The 19,578-nt window shown below is 40.0% G+C and overlaps 1 protein-coding gene across 12 annotated transcripts in view; it reads right to left on the reverse strand.

The window, feature by feature from the left end:
• Positions 1–341: 341 nt before the first annotated feature.
• MTRF1 (mitochondrial translation release factor 1) overlaps positions 342–19,578 on the reverse strand; it is a 70,750-nt gene continuing 51,513 nt past the window's right edge. For 7 of the 12 annotated variants that reach the window (XM_026493355.4, XM_026493354.4, XM_044381843.3 and 4 more), the window contains 3 exons: positions 13,808–13,944; positions 10,349–10,447; positions 342–5,492 (listed from right to left, as the gene is read on the reverse strand). In XM_026493355.4, coding sequence (XP_026349140.2) covers positions 5,379–5,492; positions 10,349–10,447; positions 13,808–13,944 — 350 coding nt within the window. In that variant the 3' untranslated portion in view covers positions 342–5,378. Of the gene's footprint in view, positions 5,493–5,549; positions 5,924–10,348; positions 10,448–13,807; positions 13,945–19,578 lie in introns of those variants that run through there. The other 5 variants (XR_008957957.1, XM_057308324.1, XR_008957958.1 and 2 more) reach the window with 3 other exon arrangements.

Here is a 19,578-nt window from a genome sequence, read left to right on the forward strand (position 1 = left end):
GCCAAAGGCAGATGCTTAACGACTGAGCCACCCAGGCGCCCCTTCACTCTCATTTTTAAATAGTCTACAAACTGTTCACTCTTTTATTTCTATATCCAAAATAACTTGCACTGCCATTAGTCATTGGCTACTATACGAGCTTTTGATGGGTCCACTCTTGTTCGATTGGAGAGGGCCTAGTGAGTGAGCAGCCTTGGACGTGACTTGTGTTCTACATTATTTGGTAGCAACTAACTTGTTTCAAATCTGTTTTAAATTGAAACAATTTTAAATTTATTATTTAAAAATTTTGAAGTATATCACACGTACAGAAAAGAGAACAAATAAAATTGTAAATGCAATGAATTTTTAAAAAAAGAGTTTATTTACTTAGCTGAGCAGGGAGCCTGGTGTGGCACTTGATCCCAGGACCCCAGGATCATGACATGAACTGACTGAGCCACTCAGGCGCCCCATGAATGCAATGAGTTATCACAAAATGAATATACCTGTGTAACACTGCTCAGGTTAAGAAATAAGACATTACCAGCATCCCAGAAGCACCCCCCTCCAAATCCTCCTAATCACTGTTGACCCCTAACACAAGAGTAAGATGCTTTTAAAGATAGTTTCTTTCAGTTTCTTGACTGTAGTAGTTTGTTGATCTTAGATCCCTTGACTAAATTTTAAAGTCAATTAAAAGTATCTCTAAGTTTATTTTCTAAATAAACTTTGTTATTCTTTGGTATTCTAAAGGTGCTGTGCATATGAGGCAATAAACTTTGGCTTTTCAAATTTTTTACAAGCACCCTGATTTATCACTGGCTTATAAGTTGTTTCCTAACATTCTTCTACCAACAGTTAAAAGATGTCAACTTTATCTTCATAGTTTGAGAGATAAATTGGTCTATCTGCATGAAGTAGGATTACAAGTTTAATCTGTACAATGAAACTCGCTATACAAAAATAATATGTATAACACCTGAAAGTACTCATTGAATAACAGATATACTAGATCTTTGCTACTCCAAGTGCAGTTTGTGAGTCAGAAGTACCCACCATCACCTGGGAGCTTGCAGAAATGAAATGAATTGTGGAAATGGAGAACAACAGGCCCCAGACCTTCTGAATTAAAATCTGCATTATGGCGAGATCCCCAAGTGATTTGTACATATACAGAAGTTTGAGAAAAAACATTACCCAAGATTTTTATAGGTTCCTAGTTCCAACTTTTGTTTTGATTTTTTTCCCTCCAAATAAAGTGTGTGCTTTAAGGAAAAGCCAGAGATGGAGAACAAAGGAAGGGCAAAGACCTTGGTGGTGGTAGGAAGCTCTGGACTTCCTTCCAGGAAGGCAGAGCCTCCCTTAGGCTGAAGAAGCACTTTTCCTTGTGTCCTCATTGCCTCTTAGAGCCTGCCCTTCCTTGCCAGGTATAGAATGTTAATACTGACCATCAAATGAATGAATAGAACAAATCAATGCCCCTTTTTCTTGCTTTCCCCCTTACAATTTTTCACTTTCTTAAATTATGAATTCCTTGCAGACATCATGTTCTGAGGTTTATGTATTTAGTGATTTTTTTTTCTGAAAAAAAAATTTAAAAATGACACGTGATCTCACATTTGACATCATACAGCAAATTAGACTATCTTCACTTTGCCTTGATTCATGCAGTGTTTTAATTTACATTTCCTTGGATAAATGTTTCTTTAAAAAATTTTTTTTAAGTTTATTTTTTTTAAGTAATCTCTATGCCCGGTGTGGGGCTCTAACTCATGACCCCTAGATCAAGAGTCTTATGTTTTTCTGACTGAGCCAGCCAGGCGCCCCAGGATGTTTCTGTTACGTGAACTACCTGACAATAAAAATCAGTTTCTAATGTTTACCCTGAAACTCCCTATTTAATTGAATGTTATTTTAAATTAAATCAGATTCTCCAGAGACATCAATTATTTTAGAGGGCAATGCTTACCCCTGGGGAAATAATAATGATATTGATCCAAATAGGATTAAATTACCTCTCAACTTACAGAAAGTGAGAGAAAAAACAAAGGAAAGCTTTCTTTAAAGAATGCCAGCCATTAACGTAGAAAGAACAAGAACACCATTTTTGAACTAGCAGTGGAACAGCTGATTTGGGCAAAGCAAGAATCATTAACTGATGTTAAATCAATGAGATGAAAGGCCATTGGGTAAATTCATTACATACAACTTGGTGTAACAAATTACCCCCAAATTTGCAGCAAAGAACATTAATTTACCCAATTTCTTAGAGTCAGGTATCCTAGAGCAGCTTAGTGGTGTGCCTCTGGCTCAAGGGCTCTCTTGTGAAATTACAGTTAAGCTGTTGACCAGGACCACTATCATTTCAAGACACCACTAGGGCTGAACGATCTGCTTCCAAGTTCATACATGTCCTAGCTGGCCGATCTTAGTTCCTTGAGAACTGTCGGTACAAGTTCCACAGAGCTGCTCACATCATCTTGCTTCCACCAGTGTTGTTAGAGTAGGAAGTTAAGTTAGGTTTTAACAGGATGCCTGCAGGCCAGCCAAGTGGGAGTTAGGGCTAGCTATGGGGATATGGGGCGAGAATTAGAAACCTGGCAGCATTCCAAAAACAAAGCGACAAGAAGCAGCTGGATCAAACCAGGCAGGCCCAAGACAAAGGCCAGAAATCCTGACCAAGTAAGGGAGAAAAGGCACGAAAACCTGCTCCCCCCCAAATCCCCTCCCCAAGTAATAAATATTCCACCAGCTTCCTTTGGGCTCCCCTGTTTTCACATCTTGAGAGTGTACTCTCACTTTAATAAACTTTCCTACTTGCACTGCTCAACCGTCGTGTCTGGTCTGTCCTTGAATTCTTTCTTGTGATGAGACCAAGAGCCTCTGGTGACAACTTGGAGACAGGCTGGGTGGAGGCCTTGGGGCCTGGGGGTCTCCCCAGTCCACCCAGCAACAGTGTGGCCAGAAAAGAGAGGCAGAGCCAGAGACAAGTCTTTATAACCTAATATTGGAAGCGACAATCCTACCCCTTCTATCTCATCCTATTTGTTAGAAGATAGTCAACAAATCCAGCTCCTGCTCAAGGGAAGCAGATTACACAGGTGCATGAATGCCAAAAATGGGATCACTGGTGCCATCTGAGAAGCATCTAATGTTCACATAATGCCAAAATATTACCCCATAGATTACATACTAATTATTACAAAGAACATGTACCATTATATTGGAGCGATTTGACAGTTTCCAAACTCTGCACCACTAATAGTGGAACTTCCTGATACAATACACTATGAATTTGACATCACCTAGGAAGTAGTCTTGCCAAATATGTTAACTGAATTAATTTTTAGATTTAGTATTACTTTATAGTACATTGAATGGCTGAATAAAAGTTACCAATACCTTGACGAAGCAGCCAGACAAATGTGGATGTAGATCATTCTATAAAACAACCTTGTGGGACTCTTCAAAAGGTCAACATCATATGGAAAAAAAGGCTAGGGGGTTAATCCAAACACTAACGGCACACAACCAAATACAACGTGTGAATCTTGGTTGGATCCTGGATTACACAAAATTGGCAAACAAAAACAGCTAAAAAGACATTCTGGGGATAGCTGAAGAAATTTTAATATGTGATAGATATTAGATCATATTATATAATAATTATTGTTATTATACAGTTAAGTGTAATAATGGAGTTACGATTTTGTAGGAGAACGTCCTTATTCTTAGGACATGCTGAGATACTTCGGTGTGGTGTTACAAGGTCTGCAACCAACTTTTAAATGGTCCAATAACCACCAACACGTATGTGTATGTATTCAGAGACAGCAAAAACAACAACTGTAGCAAAATGGTAATAGTAGAACTCCAAAGTATATACTGTCCATTGCACTCTTTCTTGCTTGCTTTGCTTTCTTACTTTTTCTTTCTTTTTTTTGGTTGGCTCTATTTCCCTTTTTTCTTTTCAAATTTTTATTTAAATCCTAGTTAGTTAACATACAATGCAATATTGGTTTCTAGAGTAGAATTCAGTGATTCATCACTTACATACAACACCCAATGCTCATCATAACAAATGCCCTCCTTAACGCCCATCACCCATCTAGCCCATCCCTCACCCACCTCCCTCCATCAACCCTCAGAATGTTCTCTATTGTTAAGAGTCTCTTATGGTTTGTTTCCCTCTCTCTTCCCCCCCACCCATATGTTCATCTGTTTTCTTAATTTCTTAAATTAAATTCCACATATGACTGAGATCATGTGGTATTTTGTCTTTCTCTGACTGATTGATTTCGCTTAGCATAATACTCTCTAGCTCCATCAACGTCCTTGCAAATGGCAGGATTTCATTCTATTTGATGGTCCATTGTATATATTACCACATCTTCTTTATCTACTCTTTGAGCTCTCTCCATAGTTTGACTATTGTTGATAATGTTGCTATAATCATGGGAGTGCACGTACCCTTTCGAATCTGTATTCTTGTATCCTTTGGGTAAATACCTAGTAGTTCATTGCACTATTTCTTAAAACTTATTTAAAGAACTTTCTCCATGTGCTTGAAAATTTTCAAAATGAAAAATTGGGGGGAAATCTTCACTTCTATGCTTACCTCCTAATTCCATTGGTCTTAAAACTCTATTTTAGCTCATCTTTCCTAGGCACATAATTTCCTTCTAAGTGATGTCTAAAATAATAACCCCTTGCTTTTTCACTCAAGAAACTTCCTGAGAACAAGTACTAAATACACCATGTCACTCGGTATTTGAGTTGGTGGTTTCTGTTTTGGCTCTGTCACCCAACCGGAAACTCTGTAAGATAAGGACTGGGTTCTGTGTACATCACCGCACAAAACCAGGCATAGAGAATTAGTCACATTACACTACATCTGTTGATGCTCATAAGTTAAGCCAAACAAGAAATAAAAGCCAAGCAGACAGTTCACTTTATATATTGGCTTGTGGTTTATACAGTATAGAATTCGTTCCATTCTCAAAGAGCACTACGACCTGTATCCCGGAGATACATGCTCACTGTTATTGAGTCCTATTCCCCTTAATTTTTACTTATTTTTTTGTTTAAAAGTAGCAGTTTAAAGCCTAATTTGAACATGATTAACAATACTTTTTCTTGAAATGGGGGTTTACAAAGTTTATAAACCTGTATCACCTAATCAATTCTCAATACTTTATTTCTCTTTTCAACAATGCATGCTTGTTTTCTGCTTGAAGAGCTGGACTGTACTTTATAAGCTCTTAGGTCAAGAGATGTGACTTATTCATTAAAAAATATATTTGTACATACTGTGTAATTTTAGCTGTACTTTATGAACAGCTGCTTCTTGTTATAGGTCCATTTCATTTATGTAATAATAAATAATAAATCCGCATTTATTTTGCTGATTTAAGGTTTTCATCCAAAAATTCAGTAATGGCTTCTTCATCTGCTGAATGAAGCAGTCTCTGAATTAGCTGATCCAGACACTTCTCCCCACATAAAAATTCCTGGTAAAAGAGTTATTATAAAAACCTGATTACTAGAAATAAAGGAGAAACAAAGCAAAGAATTTAAATATATATTTACTTTGTTTCTGTACAGTCATTAGTTAATTGCAAGAATGATTACGAAAGTGGTTCCATAATACAGTGAACAACTTTGCTAACTTGGGAGGATCCCCAGTTATAGTGGCTTCTCATAAAGAGTGAATCCAAAAGAGTAAATGGACTTCTACTCTTTAATTGTTTACATTAGCATTTTGTTTAAAAAGCGATCTTCTGGGAGCTGGATCTTCCCAACAACTCTGGAGACAACAAAACAAAGGAGATCTGAATTTCTCTTTACAATTCCTTTGCTTGGTGTTCCTGACAACAGGGCTCTAGGATCGCAAACCATCTTTGGGAGGATATGTTTGCCGAATCCTTTCTCCTTTTGTTCCCTAGAAAAGATCAGGTTTGTTACTCTTGTCCTGAAAATTCCACCCTTCGTATTCATAACACATTATATCCCAGGGGCAAAAAAGACTGAAATGCCTCAACCAACACCCCAGGCATCTTTGCTGCCACTTTAACCTGCATGCACGCTCCCTGCCAATCTTTGCTCGCCAAATTCTTGGGACCTCCTGGGACCACTCCCGCTCACACTTTTTTTTTTTTTTAAGATTTTATTTCTTTATTTGACAGAGATAGAGACAGCCAGCGAGAGAGGGAACACAAGCAGGGGGAGTGGGAGAGGAAGAAGCAGGCTCATAGCGGAGGAGCCTGATGTGGGGCTCGATCCCATAACGCCGGGATCACGCCCGGAGCCGAAGGCAGACGCCCAACAACTGTGCCACCCAGGCGCCCCCCGTGCGCCCCCCGCTCACACTTCTGATGCCAACCTTCAAATTTAGATTTTATTTAATCTGTAAGTGGCTTATACTAGTTCTCTTTCTTTTTAAATTGGAAATATGGCGGTTTTAAAATCTAGAAGACCTGTGTGACCAAAAATTTATGCCAAAATATTTAGCGGACAAGTGTTTTGAGGTCTCCACCTTGCTTTCAAATGGTTCACTGACAACACAGGAGATAGAAGAGAAAGAGAAGGCAAATGTTAACAACTGCTGCATCTAGGGATAGGGTGTGTACTGAACCAGTCTTCAAACATATATACTTGTAAATTTCTAAATAAAAAGTTCAGAAAAATAAATGCTCTTATATTTACCCCAAAGTAAGTCTATTGGGTGAAAAGTGTTGTCAAACTTCCCTGTAGTTTTCTCTACAGTTCACCACTACAAGGCACTGAAATAATAACTTTTAGTACCTCTCCTGTGTTACAGAAATTCTGTGTAACAGAGTTGTTGGGAACAGTGAATAAGCACAGTCTCATATTTTAGAAATGTTCAAAATCTAGACATTGGATTAATGGAAATATTTCTATGCCAGCATCTGGAACACAGAACATTTAGGCATGAGCTGATCTTTTTTTTTTTTTTTTTTAAGGTTTTATTTATTTTAGAGAGAAAAAAAGAGAGAGAGCAGGGAGGAGGGGCAGAGCAAGAGGGAGAAAGAGTCTCCAGCAGACTCTGTGCTCAGCATGAAGCCTGATGCAGGGCTCCATCCCAGGATCCTGGGATCAAGATTTGAGCCGAAGGTAGACACTAACCGACGGAGCCACCCAAGCGCTCCCTTAAAGTTGAATTTTAGGTTAAGTATATACATTCATCTTTCAAGTTAAACTGTAGGGGAAAAGATGTCTTACTATCTTTGTATTCCACAAAACACCAGCATATATTTAAGCCTCAATTAAAGTTTAAAAGTAAAGCAAAAGCCCTATGATGAAGTTTTAAAATTAAAATTTATACCACTTTGAGCATAGTGTGGAGAATTGCTTATAAAATCAGCATGCCCAGAGCTCAAATTATCGTGGTATTGCCAAGGTAATTTCATCATTTGGAAATTATGTTAAAAGGATTAGCACTCTTAACTGATAATCACATCACATTTAGAGTTTGATTGGATTAATCAGAGTGCCAGAGATACAAAGACCAAAGTTGAAGGACTTGGGGTTCCTAATCTTCGGAAGCTCATAATCTAATGAGAGAGCTAGGCACCACAATCAGTGCAAGAATTAAAAAGACACAAGTGAGGGCTGTAAGGGTAATTTTAAGAAGAATGGTAGCATCAGGGAAGAGTTTAGGAAGGAAGAACAAGTTTGCATTAGATCTTAAAAACAGAACAGTTATTTCTCCCGGGGCGCCTGGGTGGCTCAGTCGTTAAGCATCTATCGGCCTTCAGCTAAGGGCGTGATCCCAGCGTTCTGGGATCCAGCCCAGCATCAGGCTCTCCGCTGGGAGCCTGCTTCTTCCTCTCCCACTCCCCCTGCCTGTGTTCCCTCTCTCGCTGGCTGTCTCTGTCAAATAAATAAATAAAATCTTAAAAAAAAAAAAAAAAAGAACAGTTATTTCTCCAAATACAGACAAGCAGAGCATTTCAGTCAAAAGAATCAGGATGAAGAAAGGCAGAGAAACAAAGTACAAGTGTAAAGGGCAAGGGGAAATTTCCAGGGCAAGAGGAATACAGGGCAGGACATAGGCTAATGTTAAGGAATCTGCACAAGGACTTTAGGAAACATAATAAAAACATAAAACAATATATTACAGGGTAGTCTGTGCTTATGATCTAGATGAGTAAAAATTTAAAAATTACCTACAAGAGAACTCAAACTAAGAATACGAGGTGATCTCATAGAACCCAAGGATAGGAATGGAAAGGCTATTGCCACCACCCTGGGAATGAAGCTGGCCACAGGAATAAATGAATGTGGGGATTAATATCATCAAGATTCTTTCCATCCAGTTCTATTTCTGCTCCTTTCAATATCAGCTTCATCTCCTACTGAACATTGCCTTCCCCTTGTGGTTTGGAAATGTGGTTTCTAACCTCTTATACATTTTACATATTTCAGTTTTAGCTGAGAAAATGGCCCTCTTTGTGTCTGGTTTTAAAATGCTAGGAAGGAACTCATTGGTGAGGGCTTGTTCAGATTTCCTCCCCAACAAACCAAGTATTGTCTTGGGTCAGACTCATGATCCTGTAAGAGCAGAGCAGCTTCATCAAGAACTATGTAAATGGAGTAGGGAGCCGGTCAGGCTCCAAGATAAAGGCACAGAGCTGAACTTGGCTGCGCTGAGTCCTGCAGACATCCACTTGCTTCCCTCTCCACTCCTTCCATTCTGTCCTGTAGCTGTTGCACCCAGGGTTAGGGCCCTTATCGCTTTTCGTGCCTCATCTACAACTATTCTGTTCCTAAGTTACTCACTCCTATTAGTCTCTTCACTGTCCTTCATACAGATTTTAATGTTTTACTACATTTTTTTTCATGACATTTCCAAACTTTCTCCTTTCACTAATTCGGGATTTTTTTTTTTCTTTCCAATGGGCTGGTTAGTCATTATGAGAGCACACAAATATAATTTCCCTAATTATTTCTGAATCTGGCATGTTAGTTTGGTTAGTAATAACATGTTAGCATTCAGGCCAAAGTCAGATATTTTATAACTATAAAAGCCACTTAACCTGCCTCTGTTTCAAGACTGAAGACTAACTCGGGACCTAAGGGCTATTCTAAATAATATTACCGGTCGTAAGAATGCAGCAGTCTCAGGGAAAACCATCACCACTACCAGAAAAACAACTGAAAGAATATGGTGTAATCAGAACAATATGGCCAAACATGTTTGGTTATTACTGTGTGTTTCCTGAGGAAAGGGAAGTTAGCAAATATTTTCTCCTTTTTGACAAGGCTATTATGTTCCTATTTGAGACAGTCTTAAATTGCTAAGAAGACAGAGGAAGTAGCATAAGGTACACAGAAATTTCTAAATATTTTAAAAACACAAACATTTCCCTTGTAAAATTGGTATTTTGAGTACAGAATGGGACAGAATCAAGTGAAAGAAGCCCTAGGTATCACATGACTTCAAGGAAAAAAATCAAAACCTTCTACCTCTTGCCTTTTGTACACAGTCCTTTATGAGAACCAGTTCATTTTCCCCTTCAGGGGAAACAAAAGGGGGAATTTTTCTGTGCTTCATCATTAATGTATTAGTGCCAATGGTCTGGCCAAATGGGATTTAGTTAGGTTAATGTTCAAACCATGTTGACAGGGTCTTTCCCCAATAGCATAATTACAACTCCTGAATCTCATGAAGAATTCCTCACAGTAGGTAGAGCTCTAAGATGCCCCCTGGTGTACACACCTTGCAGAATTCCCTCTCTTACGTGGAGGCAGAAACTGTGAATATGATGGAATATCACTCCAGTGATATTAATCAGTTGATGTTGAGTCATTCAAAAGGAATATTACTGGGGTGGGCCTGACCTAAATAGGTGAGCCCTTAAAAAGGCTTGAGCCATTCCTACAAGAGATTCAGAGTGGGAGAGGGTGTATGGAGGGGCCACTTAGAAAGCAACCTGCGGGTGGTCTTTAGGACCCAAGGACAGAGAACTCAGCTCTGCTGTGCCCAGATTTCTAACCTACTATAATAAGATAATAAATATTATTTTAAGCCAAGAAGTTCATGGTCATTTGTTACACAGCGATAGAAATCTGATACAGTGTACATATGTACATTGAATATACCTTAATACACTGTGATTGCCCAGCAAAGAATTTGGAGTTCGAAGAGAACTGTTTCAAGGTGGCACTAAGACCGCATTTCTTACCAACAAACTAATATGAATGCTTGCCTCTTTGGGGGTACTACCTTAAACTGGCTTAAAAATTTTAAATTACTTAGTAATATTTTAGACACAACCCTCTAGAATTTGAGTATACTTTCTTTGAAAAGCAAAGGCACATAAAGCATATTAAGTTATATTACCTTAATATCACGAACTTCATATGCTATCCTGTGGTCAGTCACTCTATCCTGGGTGAAATTATACGTCCGAATTCTCTCTGACTGGGCTCTTGTTCCCACCTGTGCCATAACAAAAAGGCAATTCATATTTTAACTTTATAATTACCTTTATTACAATGGAAAACATACTTATAAATGACTTTTCTATTGTAACAGTTTTAGTTTTTTTAAAAGGTTTTATTTATTAGAGTGAGAGAGCACAAGAAGGGGGAGGGGCAAAGGGAGAGGGAGAAGCAGACTCCCTGCTGAGCAGGGAGCCAATGCAGGACTTGATCGCAGCACCCTGGAATCATGACCTGAGCCGAAGGCAGACACTTAACCGAACGAGCCACCGAGGGCCCCCAGTTTCAGTTTGTTTTTTTTTAAAGTCACATATACAAAGTGACAAGGAACAAGAATGGGTAGAACTGAATGTTAAAGACTACAGCTTTGTAAAGTGATGGAATAAGAATGGATGTCTCTCTGGTAGTTTAAACTCCAAATATTTAAAACGAAATTACCTTGCCCCCCCCGCCCCGAGCAGTTCTTCCTCCTGCTTCTATAAATGGCACCACCACGTGTCCTTGGTTCCCAGTGGGAAACTGACATCCCACAACTCAAGTAACACCTCACAGGAGCTTACTTCTGTGTGCCAGACTCTGACACACACTGGGGGAGAAACCACCTTCAGTTCATTGTATTCTCTACCTGCCCACCCCCAGTGGTCTAAGGGTCTCCTGTTATGTCCTGCCCTCTTCATTTCTATCATTCAAGAGCTCATTACCTTTCACCTTCATTCCTGTAAAAATCTCCTGCTGAATCTTCCATCTCTCTGCTTATATCTGTTGCCCTGCTTAGTCTGCCTAAAACAGCTTTCTGATCAATCTTTTTCTCTCGTTTCTTCTTGTCTACTAAGCAAAAACAACTCAGCATTCAAAGCACTTCACAATGTAGCCAACTTTCCCAGCATTATTTCTGAAAATTATGTGAACTGCTATCATGCCACCCATTCTACCATATCACAACTGTGGGCGTGTCTGCTTACTCAGCTTGGATATCCTCTCCAGGGATGCCCCCCCCAACTCCAACATGCCCACCTTTCCAGCTAGCAACAACTGAAATAGATGAATGTCCTCCTTTGAAACCCCTTACACTTGGAATCTTCTTCACAGCACACTACATTTTGCCTTATGCTATGGTTATTTGTGTTCTTAATCTCCTCATCTCTACTACCTCCCCAGCACAACACCCTCTCTCACTCACTCTCACTTAAAAAAATAGAAAAGTTATTTATTTACTTATTTGCCAGAGAAAGAGAGAGAGAAAGAGAGGACAAGCAGGGGGAGCAGCAGGCAAAGGGAGAAGTAGGCTCCCTGCTAAGCAAGGAGCCTGATGCCGGGACTCGATCCCTGGGATCATGACCTGAGCCAAAGGCAGCCGCTTAACTGACTGAGCCACCCAGGTGTCCCTCCCTTTCACTACAGAAAGACATTTCTGTAAGTTATTTTCTTAACCCCTCAGGCAAATGATATGAAACTAAATTAAATATGGCTGGCCATCAGGAGAATTTTTTAAAATTAAAGATTTTAAAATCCAATCTCGGATATACCAAATCAGGGATTATGGATTTTTGGAACATTTCCCAGGCCATCCATTCTGCAACCAGCCAGGTATGGAAACTACTATCCCAAAGCACCATATTAATGCCCAGGTTCCCACCCAAATCAATTATGTCAGACTCTTGGGGGCTGGGGCCTGAGGCATATACAAAGCTCTTTAGGAGATAAATGGAGCCAGCGTTGAGAACCTGGCATAATGCCTTCCTTATAAAAGCTACTTTACATATTAGTTGAAGCAAAAACTTCTCTAAACATTACAAATACCTACTAAAAAGTTTCACGCAGATGGACAAGTTAATTGGGAGGCATGGAGGTCTTTTTGGTGCTTGAAACCAGAAATTTCTAAAGAGGACACACACACACACACACACACACACACACACACACACACACACAATTTGCACCAGGCCAATCTTGAATGACTTATTTTAAAAATTATTGTGTGAAACATCTGGTACTGAAATGCCAAATAGCAAGTAAATCCCAATGTCTTTTATTAATTCAAATGTCACTGAGTTCTTAGTGTTTATGTTATCACTTATGTGCCAAGAAGCAATGGTTTGTTAATGAGCATTCCTATCTGCAACTGTATACACTGATGCTGGACAACAACCTAGGATTACCACAGAGGATTAATATTCCATTAATCCTGTCACTTTCACTACTTGGAAGTTAGAATGCAGGTATGAAAAGCTAGAAGGGCAAAAGCGTGAGAAGATCAGGATATCTAGGCAAAAAGAATAATTAATGGGGGGCGCCTGGGTGGCGCAGTCGTTAAGCGTCTGCCTTCGGCTCAGGGCGTGATCCCAGTGTTACGGGATCGAGCCCCACATCAGGCTCCTCTGCTGGGAGCCTGCTTCTTCCTCTCCCACTCCCCCTGCTGTGTTCCCTCTCTCGCTGGCTGTCTCTCTCCCTGTCAAATAAATAAATAAAATATTAAAAAAAAAAAAAGAATAATTAATGGTTAAGTTTATATAATTCATTCTCCTAAAAGGCCACAAAGTTTTCCAGATTTAGTGTAGCATACTCATCTGCAAACAACACAAAAGCAGTTATTTACTTTCTCTTCCAACCTCTCTCAAAGACCAACTTTACATTTTTTAGGATTTAAAATCCTAACATTTGTTTACTTAAAACAATGACATTTATTCATTTTGCTTAGCATTAATCTACATATTTGAATAAATAATACTAGACATTTTCTATATATAGTACAAAATTCAGAAAGTACAAAAGGTATATATAGTGGAAATAAATCTCTCTTCTACCCCCCTCCCCACATGCCAACAGTAACAATCATCATTACCAGTTTTTTGCAGTGCCATTTACTTTTGATCCCACAGAGTTTTAATAAAAAAGCACAGGTTTTTAAATAAAAAATCTGCAAATCTCTTAATTTCCAGAGAATTATTTTATCTTTTAATCTAATCTCCTCTCAAAACAGTCATGATACAAACACTGGAGGGAAACAACTGGGAAAGAATTCTGAGTTTACACATATCTCATCTGTTCATTTTCAAACTGGCACATCCAAATGTAGCCATAATCTGTTAGTCCATACGCATGAAATTATTGCTTATTTACAAATAAGCATGTTTCCCTATGCTATAAGATATTCCCATTTGATCAAGAACAAATGCTACAATTTCTACATAAAATGATGACTGTTGTGCAGGGATATTATTATTATTTTTTATTTTAAGCAATCTCTACATCCAACATGGGACTTGAACTCATGACGCCGAGATCAAGAGTCACATGCTCTTCTGACTGAACCAGCCGGGTGCCCCACAAAGCTATTATTATACAATATAAATCTTACCTGCAGTTTTCTAGTACTTTGTTGCTGACACTTGTCTTTCTCAATAATCTGCTGGTACAGTCTAGCTCTCAACACACGCAAAGCTATTTCTTTATTTTTAATCTGTGATCGTTCTTGTTGGCATTCTACTACAAGCCCTGAAAAATAACAAGGATCAGAGGTAAACTGTAGCCTCCAGAAGCCAAATTAAGATAGAACTGAGATGCCAATGTTATCTCAATAAAACTGGAAAAAAAAGAGATAGGCCTCAGGAACATTCTAAAGGAGGAAAGGCTAATCAGGAAAAGCTCACAAAGGATTAAAAACAATTCAGACTTCGCATACTTTAGAAACTGTACCTGAATCATGCTGATAAAAGCAATAGATGGCTATTTCGATTCTGAGATCTGAAGGAGATATTTCAGATGCGAAGACTGGAAGCAGTAGCATCTGTAGATGGTTACACATACTTTCATTCCCACAGCTCTGCCTCTCCCTCCCAGCTCATTCGGACAGACAGCCCAACACAGGGTCCCACCCCCAGGCAGTGCTGCTCCACTCTCTGTTTTAGTCAAGGAGCACTCAGCTTTCACCCCTTAAGCCACAAATTCACACAGAGCTGATGTTTTAAAAATGACTTTATACAACCCAAGTGTCCATCAATAGATGAATGGATAGGGGGCGCCTGGGTGGCTCAGTTGGTGAAGCGGCTGTCTTCGGCTTAGGTCATGATCCCAGGGGCATGGGGCTCCCTGCTCAGCAGGGAGTCAGCCTTGCCTTCTCTCATTCTCTCAAATAAATAAATAAAACCTTAAAAAAATAGATGAATGGATAAAGAAGATATGGGTATAGATTTATAAAGGTATATATTTAGGAGTTAAGATGGCAGAGGAGTAGGGGGACCCTAAGCTTGCCTCATCCCTCGAACACAGCTAGATAAATATCAAATCATTCTGAACACCCAAGGAATTGATCTGAGGACTGACAGCACAAATTGCACATCTACAGGTAGAAAAACAGCCACCTCATGGAAGGTGGGAGTAGTGGAGAGTTGATTTGGGGGAGAGAAAAGCTGGGGGTGCTTCGGAGGGAAGGGAGCCCTGATCATGGGGAAAGGAGTGAGACAGTGAGGGAGAGAGAGAGAAGCAACAGGCAGGGGATTGCACAAAAAAAACCCCTATTCCCCAAAACCAGTGACAGGGAAAAGTAGAGGGGCTGACTACTGCTCGTTTGTATAAGCAGCGGAGCGCAAAGTCTGAAGTTTTAGAAGACTGTGCCATCGATGGGGTTGTGCCTGGCAGGCTTAGTGGTACTTTGGTGGGAAAGGAGGGTGGAGCCCTGGAAGTGGGCAGTGGGGTCTGAGCATCCCCTGGTCATATGGGTAGAAAGAACTCCCCTTTTTGGAGTGCATCTGGGCGTGGTGGCATGGCCTTTCTGGGGACAGAAGAACTAGTGGAGCCAATGTGTGTCCCTGTTCCCTCCATAGGAACAGAGACACTGGCTGAGCACAACAAACCTGGGTGCTGGCGATCAGCTGTGCTTTACCATAAACCCCTGTGCGGCTGTGTGACTGCTTTTCTGGGACAAACCAGCAGCAGCCAGTGTGGCCAGACCTTCCCCAAGAGGATCAGTGTGGGTCTGTGCGTGTGGATCCCTACAATTTGGAGTTCTGAAACACAGCCATGTGCCTGAGATAAAACACAGCAGTATTGTGCTGCCTAGTACGCAAACAGCTCGGATACAAACAGGGTGAAGGCAGGGATCTGACGGACGCCAGGGACAAGGAGGGGTGATTGTTTGCTCATCTGTGAGGACTTCCTGAAGAGTGCTGGTGCAAACTCCCTGCTCCAGGAGAGAGAGAGTGCGGGGAAAGGCAATTTTCTCCCCTGCCCATCAGCACTGACTGACTTCAGTGGGCAACACAGTGCCACCCAGTGGGGGCTGAAGCTGCTTACACCAAGCTTCCCCAACCCCACCACCTCCCCCTGCATGTGTGTCTCCACTAGGGAAAGTTGGCCTGAGAATCAGCACAGCAGGCCCCACCCCAGAAGACCAGCACGGACCCCTTACAAGCACCACGTCTACTGATCACATAGTGCTGGAAAGCTTTAGCTCTAGGGGAAATAGGATCTACCTTCTTCTTTTTTTTTTTTTTTTAAAGATTTTATTTATTTTTTTGACAGAGGGAGAAAGAGAGAGAGAGAGAGCACAAGCAGGGGGAGAAGGTGAGGGAGAGGGAGAAGCATGGGAGCCTGACATGGGGCCTGATCCCAGGACCCTGGGATCATGACCTGAGCCAAAGGCAGACACGCTTAACCCACCGAGCCACCCAGGGACCCCTGGATCTAGCTTCTTATAACAAGCAGACCAAAGCACAGCTAGTTAAAACTTGCCACACACTGGACAAGGTCCAAACACCCCTCACTGTAGGCAATGAGAAACTGCAGAGGACTGACCTGAGGGAAGGAGAGGACAAAACACAACAGCAGAGTGCACGCTCTGAAACACCTCCTGAATCACTAGGCCCAAGACAGTATAGGACCTCTTTTCCTTGCCGGGGTGGGGTGGGGGGGGGAACCTCTTCTTAATATAGCCATTACTCTCAGGAGCAGTAATATAACAGGCTTTCCTAACAATCACAAAAAAAGTGACCTAGACAAAAATGACAAGGCAGAGGAATTCACCCCAAAAGAAAGAACAGGAAGAAGTAACAGCCAGGGATTTAATCCATACAGACAGAAGTAAGATGCCTGAACGAGAATTTAAAACAATTATAAGGATACTAGCTGGGCTTGAGAAAAGCATATAAGACACTAGAGAATCCCTTACTGCAGAGATAAAAGAACTAAAAAAACTAGTCAGGCTAAAGTAAAAAATGCTATAACCAAGATGCAAAACTGACTGGATGTAATAACGATAACAAGGATGGACGAGCACAGGATACAGATGTAGATGATAAAATTATGGAAAATAATGAAGCTGAAAAGAAGAGAGTAAGGAAAGTGTTGGATCATGAATGTAGATGTAGGGAAATCAGTGACTCTTTAAAGCATAATAACATTCATATCATAGGAGTCCCAGAGAAGAAGAAAGAGAAAAAGGGACAGAAGGTTTATGTGAGCAAATTATAGCTGAAAACTTCCCTAATGTGGGGAAGGAAACAGATATCAAAATCCAAGAAGCACAGAGAACTCCTATTAAATTCAACAAAAGCTGGCCATCACCAAGACATATCATAGTCAAATTCACAAAATACACAGACAAGGAAAGAATCCTGAAATTAACAAGGGAAAAATGTCCTTAACCTACAAGGGAAGACATCTCAGGTTCCCAGCAGATCTGTCCACAGAAACTTGGCAGGCCAGAAAGCACTGGCATGATATATTCACCATGCTGAATGGGAAAAATATGCAGCCAAGAATACTTTATCCAGCAAGGCTGTCATTCACAATAAAAGGAGAAATAAAGAGTTTCCAAGACAAGCAAAAATTAAAGGAGTTTGTGACCACTAAACCAGCCCTGCAAAAAATATTAAAGGGAACTCTATGAGTGGGGAAAAAAAGACCAAAAGCAACAAAGACCAGAAAGGAAGAGAGAACATCACCAGAAACACCAACTTTATAGGTAACACAATGGGCACTAAATTCGTACGCATCAAAAATCACTCTGAATGCAAATGGACTAGATGTTCCAATCAAAAGACACAGGGTATTAGAATGGATAAAAAAATAAGACCCATATCTATATGCTGCCTAAAAAGACTCATTTAATTTATTTATTTATATATTTTTTAAAGATTTTATTTATTTATTTGAGAAACAGAGAGTGAGCGAGAGACCACGAGCAGGGAAAAGCGGCGAGGGAGAGGGAGAAGCAGACTTTCCACTGAGCAGGAAGCCCGATGTGGGACTCGAGCCAAGGACCCTGGCTGGGATAATGACCTGAACTGAAGGCAGATGCTTAAACCAACTGAGCCACCCAGGAGCCCTCCCCTTTTTAATGATTTTATTTACTTATGTGAGAGCAAGAAAGAGTGAGAGAGAGAGAGAAGAAACTCATTTTATACCTAAACACACTTGCAAACTGAAAGTGAGGGGGTGGAGAACCATCTATCCTGCTAACGGACATCAAAAGAAAGTCAGAGTACAAACTAACGTTTAAATCAAAGACTGTAACAAGAGCTGAGGGAGGACACTATATCAATAAACGGGTCTATCCAACAAGAAGATCTAACAAGTGTAAATATTTATGCCCCCAACTTGGGAATACCCAAATAGAAATCAATGAATATCAAACATAAAGAAACTCATTGATAATAATACAATAACAGTAAGAGACTTTAACACTCCACTCACAGCAATGGACAGGTCATCTAAGCAGAAGATCAACAAGAAAACAAGGGCTTTGAATGATACACTGGACCAGATGGACTTAACAGATATATTCAGTACATTCCATCCTAAAGCAGCAGAAAACACATTCCTTTCGAGTGCACATGGAACATTCTCCAGAATAGATCACACACTGGGTCACAAATTAGCCCTCAAGAAGTACAAAGAAACTGAGATCATACCATGCATAGTTTCTGACCATATGCTTTGAAACTTGAAGTCAACCACAAGAAAAAAATTGGACAGACCACAAATACATGTAGGTTAAAGAACATCCTTCTAAAGAATGAATGGGCTAACCAGGAAATTAAAGAAGAAATTTTTAATAAATACATGGAAGCAAATGAAAATGAAAACATGACAGTCCAAAACCTTTGGGATGCAGCAAAGGTGGTCCTAAGAGGGAAATATATTGTAATACAGGCCTATCTCAAGAAGCAAGAAAAGTCTCAAATACACAACCTAACCTTACACCTAAAGAAGCTACAAAAGAAACAGCAAATAGAGCCTAAAGTCAGCAGAAGAGAGAAATAATAAAACTTAGAGCAGAAATAATCCATATTGAAGCAAACAAACAAAAAACAGTAGAACAGATCAACGAAACTAAGAGCTGATTCTTCGAAAGAATTAATAAAATTGATAAGCCCCAACCTAGACTTATGAAAAAGAAAAGAGGAAGGACCCAAATAAATAAAATCACGAATGAAAGAGGAAAGATCACAAGCAACACCACAGAAATATAAACAATTATAAGAGAATATTCTGAAAAATTATATGCCAATGAACTGGACAATCTGGAAGAAATGGACAAATTCCTAGAAACATACAAGCTACCAAAACTGAAACAAGAAGAAATAGAAAATTCGAACAGACCTATAACAGGTAACAAAACTGAATCAGTAATCAAAAATCTCCCAACAAGGGGCACCTGGGTGGCTTAGTCAGTTAAGCGTCTGCCTTCAGCTCAGGTTGTGATCCCGGGGTCCTGGCATATAGCTCCAAGTTGGGCTCCCTGTTTGGTGGGGAGCCTGCTTCTCCCTCTCCTTCTGCCCCTCTCCCTGCTCATGCTCTCTCTCTCTCTCTCTCTCTCACTCACTCTCAAATAAATAAAAATCTTAAAAAATAAATAAATAAAAATCTCCCAACAAATAAGAGTCCAGGACCAGATGGCTTCCCAGAGGAATTCTACCAGGCATTTAAAGAAGAATTAATACCTATTCTTCTGAAAGTGTTCCAAAAAATAGAAATGGAAGGAAAATTTCCAAACTCATTCTATGAGACCAGCATTACCTTGATCCCAAAACCAGACATAGTCCCCACTAAAAAGGACAATTACAGGTCAATATTCCTGATGAACACAGATGCAAAAATTCTCAACAAGATACTAGCAAACTGAATCCA

The sequence above is a fragment of the Ursus arctos genome, unplaced genomic scaffold, assembly GCF_023065955.2.
Source record: "Ursus arctos isolate Adak ecotype North America unplaced genomic scaffold, UrsArc2.0 scaffold_10, whole genome shotgun sequence".
In the NCBI taxonomy this organism is placed as follows: domain Eukaryota; kingdom Metazoa; phylum Chordata; class Mammalia; order Carnivora; family Ursidae; genus Ursus; species Ursus arctos.